The 12,264-nt window shown below is 38.2% G+C and overlaps 1 protein-coding gene across 1 annotated transcript in view; it reads left to right on the top strand.

The window, feature by feature from the left end:
• Positions 1 to 12,264, top strand: part of LOC142408076 (FRAS1-related extracellular matrix protein 2-like) — a 115,889-nt gene that overhangs the window by 102,407 nt on the left and 1,218 nt on the right. The window contains exons 8-12 of the mRNA XM_075498087.1: positions 4,593 to 4,742; positions 6,702 to 6,911; positions 7,178 to 7,375; positions 9,375 to 9,539; positions 9,617 to 9,799. Of these exons, the coding sequence (XP_075354202.1) occupies positions 4,593 to 4,742; positions 6,702 to 6,911; positions 7,178 to 7,375; positions 9,375 to 9,539; positions 9,617 to 9,799 (906 nt within the window). The remainder of the gene's footprint in view (positions 1 to 4,592; positions 4,743 to 6,701; positions 6,912 to 7,177; positions 7,376 to 9,374; positions 9,540 to 9,616; positions 9,800 to 12,264) is intronic.

Below are 12,264 nucleotides of genomic sequence, written 5' to 3'. Positions count from 1 at the left end.
TTGCATAGCTTCAAGTGTGTGTAAATAGCTGTAGAATGGTGCTACCTAGTTTCAGATGTTAAAGTCCTCTTTCATAATATCATAATATAAACTTTTTGTAATGGACAGTTTTTCTGAGCTTTTCTTTTGCTCCCATTATCATGCATATATAAGAGAGATTACAGAAGTTGACCTTTACTGCTATTAAACAGTAAATGCCCATTCCTTCTCAAATGTAATGGAACTCTTGTTCTTAACTGGTCTATCTACAACTCACCCACTTCATGTTCGGATGGGTGGAGTCTCTTGTGTTATAGACTCAGCAGCTCGGTCATTTAATGCTAGCTGTGATACTGAAATGCAAGTAAGCATTGTGTAGGGATGTATACATTGTCTGGGTATGAGCCAGATCTGGTCCAGAGGAAATCTGGCCATGTTTGTCTGTTGTTATGTCCCAGCTAATTAGCTGTGTCAACCATCAGGGCTTATTACTTTGGACTCAGCATTGCAGTAGCATGTCTAGACTGTACCAGAGCAGGCTAGTAGGCTTACAAAGCACCATTTTGCACCTTCTGCACTACCACAACAGATTTCTACTAGCTCTGGCAACTCATAATGTTCACATCATAGCCTTGTTTGTACTGTGCATGGAAAGAAAGAAGGCAAAAGCTTTCAGGAATAAACAGTTTACCACGAGAAAAGATCAACCATGAGTTCAGTTGTAATAACTGCTTCTCCTAGTCCCAATATCTAAATATGTCAGAGGGACAGGTCTGTTTTCTTCTGTTATTTCTCTCCTCCTGAGATTATATATATATATATATATATATATCTCACTGGAAGCATATATCACTGAAAATCACTTTAGTATTAAGGCTTATCAAGGTGTCAGCACAGAAGTGTCTGTTCTTTTGTGTTTGCCCTAACTATCGTGCCCTAGCTGTTATTTGCACTGGCAGCCCAAACTGATTTGGCACTTTGCATATCTTACAACCAACCTACTCTTTTGCCATGTCCCTCTAGAGCGGATTGTAAGGATGTCATTTTAAAAACAAAAGCCTCCTTGGAAATAAATATTTTTGTGCTATCGCACTGATTTTCTGATATACATTCAAAGATAGACCTATTTCTAACAGCATGAGCAGTGTGTTTGTTTTCCTCCTTGATGACTGACTAGTACTGTAGTTGATATACACCCCTGACTATATAAGTACAAAGGCAAGACAAAGATTTCATTTCCGTGCCAAGAAACCTGGGACTAAAGCTCCTAACCTTTCTCCTCTGATTATTTTCACTTCATGCCAGTGAAATCTGTGGGTCTGAACAAAAAAGTCTAAAAAAACTTCCTCTTATTTCTGTAAGAGGAACCATTAAATTTGCAGTGGTCTCTCTTCAGAGTGATTACTAGATTAAAGATCTGCTGTAAGCGAGCCCACAGTCATTGAGCAGAGTGTTTTCCAGCCGTGACCTGAGAAGGACAATGCTTTCCCTGTTAGTAGCTTGGCTTTGCTACTTCCCCTGGGGAGCTACTAACACAGCTTACAGGAAATGAACTTACAAAACATTTGTAAGGATTTGTTTCCTAAGATGGGTAACCATGCAGAATGTGTCTTTCACTGAAGATACATGCCTCAAAAAGTGTGAAAAACTCACTCTGGAATACAAGGCAAGCTAACTGAGGGTTTAGGGGTTATGTCTGGCTGTAACTACAGGAAAAAACTGCGTGAGGATTCTTCTTCAGAAGCAATAAAGCAAGCATTAGGATAACACTACAAGAAATTAATATTTTCTTTTATATCTTCCATCTAGTTTAAGGCAGATTGTCTATGTTCCCTGTGTAGTCAGTGAGTAGAAGGAAATGCTTCCAGACCTCCTCAGATTTTTCTCACTGCAGTGAGTGAGCCATTCCACCTCTCCTCCTGTATGCTCATTATGCTGGGAAACCTCAGAATGGCCTATCTTTGTCCCTGTAAACCGAGAGCAAGCAAGCTGTGAAAGTGAGTACCTCTCACTTAAGTGCTTAAAATGAGGTGCAGCCAAGTCCAGATCTAATTCCAGAACTACTGGGACATCAATATAGAGAGAACAGGATTATAAGAACAAGATTAGACTTGGGAAAGTGTGCTAAACTTTAAGAACACTTGTTTAAGAAATTACATGTATTAGATTTGATAATATTTTGAACTGCCTTTATCTAACTGTTGGCACATTCATAACCATTTCCATTTGGTCTTAGTAGGCATTCTGTATTTTTAACCTCTAGAGGCTGGATGAGTCTTTGTCCATCTTGAGAATTTTAGAAGATGACTGTATGTCTGAAATGGCATATTTCTTTGCAGTTCTAATACCCAGTTCTGCAGTATCCTTGTAAGTGGAAGTCTCATGAAAGTTACGAGTAGTTATACAAAAAGGTCCAGACAGTGTATCCTATTCACCTATTAAAAATGTTTCAGATAAGAGCTTTGCAGTCCCAACTATAAATGCAACTACTGACAACCCAGTCCCTATAAACAAATAATGTAAGATTGATGTGTGTCTATCTGTGCACACAAACACACATGCATTTAAATACACAGTGTTGAATTAAAAAAATTAAATTGGAACAGAAAGCCTTCTCATCTACCAAAGTTAGACATTTGCCAAGTTTGTCTTTCATCCTGCAAGGGTTGATGACCTTGATAATGCTCAAGCAGGTCTATGAATCTGCACTGTTTTTCAGTAAATACATCCAGTTCCATGCATTTGTTACAACCCATGATTTTAGTTTTAGCAGATAAGTAGAGAGGCAGCTGCATTTGTTTCACTGATGTGCAATATTAAGGGGGTTTGTTTGTTTGCTTGTTTTTCAACAATTTATTTTGCCAGTTGTGAAATACAGGAAAAATCTTGAAAGCAGAAGACAGAATTATTTTCTCCAAAATTTCCAATTTAACTCTTGAATGCAATTCCAAAATACATATTAACTGCTGCCTTCTCAGATGAAGTTTTGGCTTAGTAATAACTGAGTAACTACTTTATATTACTTCTGGTTAGTTTTAATTAAATTCCTATTTTACATTGTTCAATTTTCTATAAAAATAAATAAGCAGTCTACCACAGAGGAGATTGTTGCCATACACTGTGTAGTCAGTCAGATTGTCCTCAAGTACTTCAGAAAAGCAAAGGTATTTTGTCTGTCTAGTTATCCTACAAGCCTCTCCAAAACCTTCAAAATACAGTGTCTTCACAATATTTGGCTTTATTGATCTCAGTTGTAGTCCGAAGCAGGTTCTTCAATTCCAAAACATTTGTTCCATTGTAATAGAAGTCATAGGTTTTGCAACATACATATGATCTTAAGAAAATCTTACTGAATCATGGAAATGATGGGCCCAACTTCCACTTACAATTAAAAAGGATTTATGTCTCCTCCTTTGGGTAAGTTGTACCTTTTCTGTATGCTAGGCATAGCTCTGTAGAACCATAAAGTTTTCCAGTCATTTCCTTTGAATTTTTTCTTTTTTTTCTATGCTTGATGATGGGGACGTATTCATAGTGCCACTGAAAGAGCACTGATTAATTGCTATGATCTTTGTCAACTTAATTCAAGTTGGCTATATGCTGTATGGTATTTTCAAGCATATTTGTGATATTGTAACCTCATGATTATAATAAATTCTCACTAGGCAACATAAGAAAGTTGTGATTAAATACAAAGAGAACTTGTGTAGGTCTTCAAATTACATCCCAACCATTGGGGAAGGTACGTACGATTTCTCCTGTGCAGTGGGAAAACTGAGGCACTGGCTGTGTGTGCTTACTCGTATGTGTTTGAAACAGGAATGGAAGGGATAGAAAAGGGGAGCTGATATACATCCAGGATGAAGCGGGGCTATGTTTCTAAGCCCATTTTCTTTGTAAACTTGGCGTGGATAGACAACCTGAAAAAGGGAGGAAAAAAAATGTCTGTTAAGTGGGATAACACTTAACCTCCTTTGCTTTTTGCTCTTCTTTCTTATAAACTGTGGAACTTAAATATTAAGATAAAAGACTATTCACATGCCAGTTTACATGAAATAAGATTGATTTTGTTTTAAATGCTAGATGCGGGGGGACTAAAATTAAGTATTTGCCCATTTGGTCAGCTGGAAAACATTTCCAAAAGCAGCTCCAGTTATGTATCATGTTCCAGTCTGGTTTTAGCAACAGGAATCTGTGAGAACATTGAAGTTAAGATTTCATTATCTATATTCACCTTTGTCTCTTTGCACCAAAGTGAAAAATGCAAGGAATTTTCTGTCTTCCGCACAGGACTCAGCTCAAATAAGTTTGATGAGATAACACATCTGGTTTTGCACACAGATTCGTACCTGCTGACACACAAAGTTGAAAATGTAGGAGGCAAGAAAAAGAGCACAGTGCTGATATAACAATTGCTGTCCCAAAATAGGCAAACCAATACTTGAAAAGAAGCCAAAAATACCTAGAAAGATTCTAAACCTTAAAAAAAAGCTTTATTTCACTTACTGAGAAGAGCGAGGTGCTCTCCATTGTCTAATGTGGATTTTATGCTCTCTTGCTACCTTCAACGTAAGGTAAAGAAACATTTATGGATGTTATTCCTCTTTCTCCAGAACCAGCATTCTACTTTGGAAATGATGAATACTATGTTGATGAGAGTGCTGGCTATATTGAGGTACGTGTCTGGAGGACTGGAACTGATCTGTCTAAAGCTGCCTCTGTTACAGTGAGGTCTCGCAAATCTGAACCAGTAACTGCAGAGGGTAAGTTATTGTTTTGTTCTAGTTTCATAATACATCTCAACAACAAATGGTAGTACATTTGGTCTTGATAAAGAGTCAGCTACACAAGATGGAATTTATATGTTTCTTGCTCTTAGCAGATCTTTCTTCTTAGAACAAATTAAGTAGTTACAGAATTTCTCTCAAAGAAACAGGGGCAGGAGCAAGTGTGAAGTACAGCACTCAGAGAAATGCCTTCAAATCCTCATATAAAACACTATCCCAACAAAGGCAGCTGATTACTGTCTCAACAGCATACTCTGGGCACAGAGTTATAATCACTGGCAGCATGCAGTTTGCTCCTCTCATTTTTAGTGTAGGCAATGAGAAATTAGTATCTAGTATCCTGTGCGGCAAGAGGATTGCTACAGCTGTGTGGTTCAGTGATGCTTTGACAGAACCTTTGTCTGCAAAATCAAGTGTTAGTGTACTCTTTTTTTTTTTTTCCCCCACACACCACAATGTTTAAAACTAAGACATTCATATAAAGACAGCATAAAAATTATCTTCCTTAGATGCTTATCCTGAGTGTAACTGGATGGTAGAGTTTATCTTCTCAACTAATTTTCAGTGAGGCAAAATTGTGTAAAACATTACAGTTATTTCAGCAATATCTAAACATCATCTATGTATCATACCTAACATATATGATAAACATCCTATTTCTCATGAAAAAGAAAATTATGAAGTCTGAAAAAAATATATGATTACTTCATTTCTGAACTTGCTTTATATGATCTGATGTCTTTATCTCATCCCGCATATTTAAGTTATTTTATTTCTGGGGGGAAAAAAAATATTTCCTTACAGTAAGAAGCTTAATTCATTGTGCCGGGACCTCTAGGATTCAAAACTGTGAATGGCACAGCTCTTGGGCTTTCTAGCCTGTTGGTCACAGCCTGAAAGCTCTGACATGGCTGGCTGCCTGTAAAGCCATGAACCTGGTTCTTGGTCTTACACAGTGCAGCAATGGATCTGGCTTAGAGGCTTAGCGCTGGGGCAGAGCGGCAGGGACTCCAGGCAAGTGCCCATCTGATGATGGCCTTTAATCTTGCCAAATTCTGTCAAATCCACAGAATTCCAAACCCTGTTTCGATTTAAATGAAACTGTTTCCCCCAAAGCTTCTTTTCCACAGCTCTGCTACTTATTCTCCCAAAAAATGAATGTTAAAACTCAGTCCTTCACTAAAGTCCTAGGTACCTTTAATGCTTTGATTCCAAGATTGAGTGTCATTTTTTAGTCAGTATCTTGGTTTTTTTGCTTTCTTCTCATTGGCTTGTTATGGATTGGCTTGCTTTGCTTACAACAAAACAAAACAAAACAAAACAAAACATAAAAGCAAACCAAATCCAGATCAGTCTGTCTTTAACATTAAGATACCAGACCTCACCTGACATGGTCTGAGCAGAATTTGATTCTTTTGGTTTCCATTCATTCTGTTTTACACAACTCCTCTGAACAGTAGTTCTTCCTTAAAGTCAGCTCATTGGCCTTTTCTCCTTCCCTTTTTACATTAGTCTCAAAAGTTCCATCTTCATTACAGAATAATATGAAATTTCTTTCCAAAAGACTTTGCTTCATCTCCAAAGTCTCTCTTGAAGCTTTTTGCTTGCTTTCATTTCTCGCTTAAAACAAACTTCATTAGTTTTAGTGGAATAACTGTCGGTTTACAACAGAACAGAGTCAGCCCCATTTTGTGACTTGAATCACTAAATAAGAAGTAGCTTAATATTGACTTGTTTTATTGTATAGTCCAACTTAGATGGTCAAAAGATGTTTTTGCGTTACATGACTGGCAGAATTTGGCAAATTTTAAAATTATATTTAAAGAAAAAATAGATTTACCTACAATTAACTGCCTAATGATAGATATTTTTATTTTTCATTACAGGTAATGCTGTTTATTAATTTGATATTTTTTATCTCTTTCCCATTGGTAGCTGGAGTAGATTATGTAGGCATCAGTCGTAATTTGGATTTTTCCCCCGGAGTCAATATGCAGACGTTTCGTGTGGTAATTCTGGATGACCTTGGACAGCCAGTGTTAGAAGGAACTGAGAAGTTTGAGCTTGTGCTAAGGATGCCCATGAATGCTGCCCTTGGAGAACCCAGCAAGGCCACCATCTTCATTAATGACTCAGTGTCTGACTGTGAGTAATAATTTTTCTTACCTTTTCACATTTATGCAGAAGATGGATGACTGCAACACACGAATAGCACTTATCCTTTTGAATCACACCAAAGCCTGTGAATCTAGATGTTTCAGATACAGACAATTGTTAAGTCATTTGCTGTCTAGCTGCTTATGTTATATATCTGGTACAATGTAACATAACTAAATTTGAAATAGTGGAGGGAAGATATGATAACTTTTGCAATTATACTTTACATGTGCTTTTTATGTTTTTCCTCCCAGTGCCTAAGATGCAGTTTAAAGAATCTGTATATGTAGGCAATGAAAATGATGGGCAGATTTCTGCCATGATATATAGGAGTGGGGATATCCAACACACATCCACTGTGAGATGCTACACAAGGCAAGGTTCAGCTCAGGTAATGATGGACTTTGAAGAACGTCCTAATACTGACAGTTCCATCATCACATTCCTTCCTGGTAAGCTCTTGATCTTATTTTAGAAGCTTTTAGTCTACCATGTTTTGTTTTGCTTTGCTTTGCTTTGCTTTGTTTGTTTGTTTTGTTTTAATGTGTCTTCTCATAAAGTAGTGCCAAAAAGACCACTCTGGAAAACCAAGATTTTTTCCGTACACAATGGACAGAGTGCACAGAAATTATGTTGTCTCTTTCTGCTTCACTTCTGACCTAGAGGGATAATCAATAGGATCCAAAGGGACATATCTGCATATAGGTTCAGCCTGAGTACCAGAATCTTTTTGATCGCAAAAGCAGGTTCAACATACCTATATATAACAGAAGCACAGACCTGCTGTCAGAAAGGAAACTTCAGAAGCTCCACTCTTTGTTAAGCAAATTTCTGGTAAATACATTTGACTTACACTGAAATGAGTAATAGATCTTTCAACAGGGATATAGCTCTCTAATTTCTGTTTGAATTCTTTTTTGCCACTGAGGCTTTCCTAAGGCAGTTCACCAATATCAGGTACTTAATATCTCACATCAGAGATGAAATACAAATAAATCAGATGTTAGTACCTTGAAAGAATATTGGCTGATTCCTTCTATTTGTGCAGAAGACAGTTTAGTCTTTTTAAGTTTACACACACATAATATTTTTTACAAGCCCTAAACAAGTTCTGTCATCAGCATGAAATCCTTGGCATGCCCTTATCACAGAAATTATGACCTTCATATTTCTGTAGGCCTGTATCATAGTTCTCTTGTAAAGCGAGTTGTTCAGTCTATCTTTATTTAGAGCTAGCCTCAGCTTTTAGTGCTATCTTGTACTGTATACCTTTGCCATTGCTTCTGTGCAACCAGGAAAGAGAGTCCAACTTGTTAGGACTAATGGATCTGGGCCCCTTAGGAAGTAACTTTCCTCTTTTTTTGAGTGTCGCTCTACCATTTCTCTGTGAAGACAAGTAACAAAGAGGTCTGCTGGGATCATATCTTGTTTCCATAAGCTTCTTAGGCGTGTTCAATATGCGGTGGTTTCAGTACAGTTTTCACATTTCCCATGTAACAATGAGGAGGATAAATATTTTGAATTTTTTTTCTCCTCCTAATGGATAATTTATTTTCTATAGGGGGAAAAAACGACCTCAGACAATGAACATAGTCAGCATCCTGGTCTGGTTCTTCATCTTGAAGAGCCTTGATCATATTTGCATGTATAATGATGAAAAATACTGTAAATTGACCTCATCTTTCTCATATCCTGTGCTGTTCCTTTTGTCAGGGATGTAGGAGTCATTCTCATGATGATGAGCCCACTAAGTCTGACACTGGGGGCCAGACACTCTATACACCACTCATAACTCTTGCTGCTCTTGTAGAAGGCCTAAGACAAGGCCTTTTTCCCAGAGTCTCTGAACATCTAGTAAGTCTAGACACATTGATTTATGAGTGCTCAAACTGAGCATTTTGCAACTCCAAAGTATTTTTAACAAAATATTCATTGTCACTTGGAATCAGTGGGAGTTTAGAAGACATTAAAATCAAATGGAGTAATATAAGTGAAGGTCCACACAGTTGGAGAGTGTCCAATCAAAAGAGAGTTGAAATAAAAAACTCCAGGACAAAATTACCATTAGTATTAGTGAAAGTTTCTATTACTCTGCTTCCTTGTGCAAGTATTTATTTTTTAAATGCACACTGTGGGAGAGGTCACTGAGAAGGAGTATTTTATTGTAGGATAAAACAAAAGGAACAATACGTGTGAAGTGGATATACCAAATAGAAACTTGTCTTAGAGAAGTCCCAAAATTGGGGATTCCACTTTAATGAGTTTCCATAGAAAGGTAAAGATTACTAATTGTGCTTTCACTATTGTCATTAGTCATTAATTTATATAGTGTCAAGGCGGATGCCTTGGCCAGCAGAAGCAGCCTGTGGTTCCTTGAGCTTGGAGAGAAGTGCTGTAATAGAGCAAAGAACACCTAAGTTCTGCATGATATTACCTTCAGAATGATTGCAGGTGAAACTGAGAAGCCTTGCACACTGGTGCTTATGGATGATACCTTCCATGAAGAAGAGGAAGAACTACGTCTGGTTCTTGGCACTCCAAGAAGTGATTCTTCCTTTGGTGCCTCTATTGGCGAACAAAATGAGACGCTGATAAAGATTCGGGATGATGCAGACAGTAAGAAATTATTTTGTTGTTATTGGCTTTTGGAAGCCCATTTGTGTGCTCTAAAAACACTTTTCTTCTAATTACAGAGGCCATTATTAAGTTTGGTGAGACCAAATTTAGCGTGAATGAACCAAAGGACACAAGGCAAGTAGCAGTTGTAAAAATCCCAGTGCTTCGTCTGGGAGACACTTCCAAGGTTTCTGTTGTGAGAGTTCATACAAAGGATGGATCTGCTACTTCTGGAGAAGACTATCACCCTATATCAGAAGGTAGGATCATTCAGATTATTATCATATCCTACGGTTTGTTTTTATTCATGACTGTAACATAATGTTTGAAAAATGAAATAACTTTATGAATAGAATACTTTGCAACCACATCAATTAAGAGGTTTTGCTGTTCAAATTCAGTATGGACATGATCCCATGTGGTATGCAACAGCCAGATTGCTCTTGGAATACTAGATATCAGTGAAGATATTTACAAAAGAATTGTGACTCCTTTGAAAACATCTATACCTCAAGTACAAGTGGAAGAAATGTGTGAGTGCCACCATAGTAACATTTGCAAAGTGTAATACCATTACTCTGCAGAAGCATCTACTCATAGGATATGATTGTGTGGTTGTTTCTCAAGCAATTAATTAAGCTAATGCCTTTTGCTCTATGTAGGAATTAATGTCTATTTCTGTTTATTTTTCTACTTTCATAATAATTAAGCTTTCTTTCTATATCTCTGCAATTCACTGCCCACTGCTTCTCACTAGTAATGAATGAGGAGAGAAGTTGTGCAACAGAATGAGAAATTTCTTAGCTGATAAACTTCTTTCCATTAATAGCCCACCCACATGGTTTAGTGAATGACTAAGACTTCGTAGGACTATGAATTTTTTTTCTTCTGAAGTTTATGATAATACATGATACTAATCTGTGTTTTAAGATTAATTATTCATTGCTGGACTGTTTTCACAGTTTTGAATAAACTATTTTGGTGTCCAGTCCAGCTAAAAGATAGGACTTATTTTTGAACATCCAGCAACAACATTGGGCTATCTCCAAATTCCATAGAAGAAGAAGCATTTCCCACTAGTGATATTTGAAGAGAAAAATTGTTAGCAATAAGAAAATTATCAACCCAGAGTTTGCTAATTCCAGTCACTTTGCTTCCTGCATTTCAGAGTTTTGCTCTTTCCTCCTGAAAATCACAAGAATTTTTAGTGTCAGCTAATACTTATCCTATACACATTACCTATATGCATTGCCTTGCTTACCCTCTCCCTGCGGTGCACCGACAGCACCAGGAGCAGAGTTTTCAAGGGAAATGTGCTACTGCAGAACAAGAGGCTCTGGGCCTCTGCCCAGAAACCTTTGAGAAAGGTCTGTGATCTGCAGGATTTCCCTACAGGTTTCAGAACATCTGTGGGTTTAGGGAGCCTGCCTGTTCCGCCATGGGTACAAACCCCACATCCTGAACTGGGTTATCTGAAGGAAATGTGACAAACTGAAATTCATTAAAATTCTTAGCTCTCACACAGCATGTTTATTACCACAAAGAGTATTTTCTTGGCTTAATAACAATTAAGGCTGAAGGCATCATTAGATCACTTAATCAGACTCACTGTGGATTGCAAGATTCTCTGTTTCCCCCAGTTACTTCTGTATTGAGCCCAATAACTTTTGGTTAGAGAAAGTATATCCTTCAGAAAGGGCATCCAGTCTTCGTTTGAAAGCACTGGAGAGGACGAGTGTTTCTTAGCATTCTGCTTCACTGATCAGTCCATATCACTTATCTGTGCCTTATTTCCCACCTATACTTCAGCTCTCATCCACGACTGCTTATTGTGCCTGTCCCTCTAGAGCGCAGAGCTCTTTAGCACCTGGTATTTTTTGTTTATGATGGTATTTCAATATACTAATCAGAACATCGCTTTCTGCAAGTCTTTTTTTTTCTTCTGGTCCTCAGTTTCTGTTGGTCATTTCTGTGTCATCTTCAGTTAATTTGACATCCTTTAAAAAATAAAGATAGTAGAAATGCACCTACTATTTTAGTATCACTCTTACCCATTCCATACACAAATGTTAAAGAGTTTCTGTACTTCTTCTTCCTTTAGTAGTTAATACATCCAAGAATCACAGTACTCTTCTAACTCTGTCAGTGTGGTGGGTTGACCCTGGCTGGATGCCAGGTGCCCACCAAGCCGCTCTATCCCTCCCTTCCTCAGCTGGACAGGGGAGAGAAAATATGATGAAAGGCTCATGGGTCAAGATAAGGACAAGGTGATCACTCAGCATTTATCGTCACAGGCAAAACAGACTTGATTTGGGGAAATTAATTTAATTTATTACCAATCAAATCAGAGCAGGATAATGAGAAATAAAACCAGATCTTAAAACATCTTCCCCCCACCCCTCCCTTCTTCCCGGCCTCAACTTCACTCCCCATTTTCTCTACCTCCTCCCCCAAAGCGGCACAGGGGGATGGGGAATGGGGGTTACAGTCAGTTCATCACACGTTGTCTCTGCTGCTCCTTCCTCCCCACACTCTTCCCCTGCTCCAGTGTGGGGTCCCACCCACAGAAAACAGTCCTCCATGACCTTCTCCAACGTGAGTCCTTCCCACAGGCTGCAGTTCTTCACAAACTGCTCCAGCGTGGGTCTCTTCCACGGGGTGCAGTCCCTCAGGAACAGAGTGCTCCAGCATGGGTCCCCCACGGGGTCACAAGTCCTGCCAGCAA

This window comes from Mycteria americana, chromosome 1 (assembly GCF_035582795.1).
Source record: "Mycteria americana isolate JAX WOST 10 ecotype Jacksonville Zoo and Gardens chromosome 1, USCA_MyAme_1.0, whole genome shotgun sequence".
NCBI lineage: Eukaryota > Metazoa > Chordata > Aves > Ciconiiformes > Ciconiidae > Mycteria > Mycteria americana.
The sequence above is the reverse complement of the archived record's forward strand: the minus strand, read 5'-3'. Positions and strand labels throughout refer to the sequence as shown.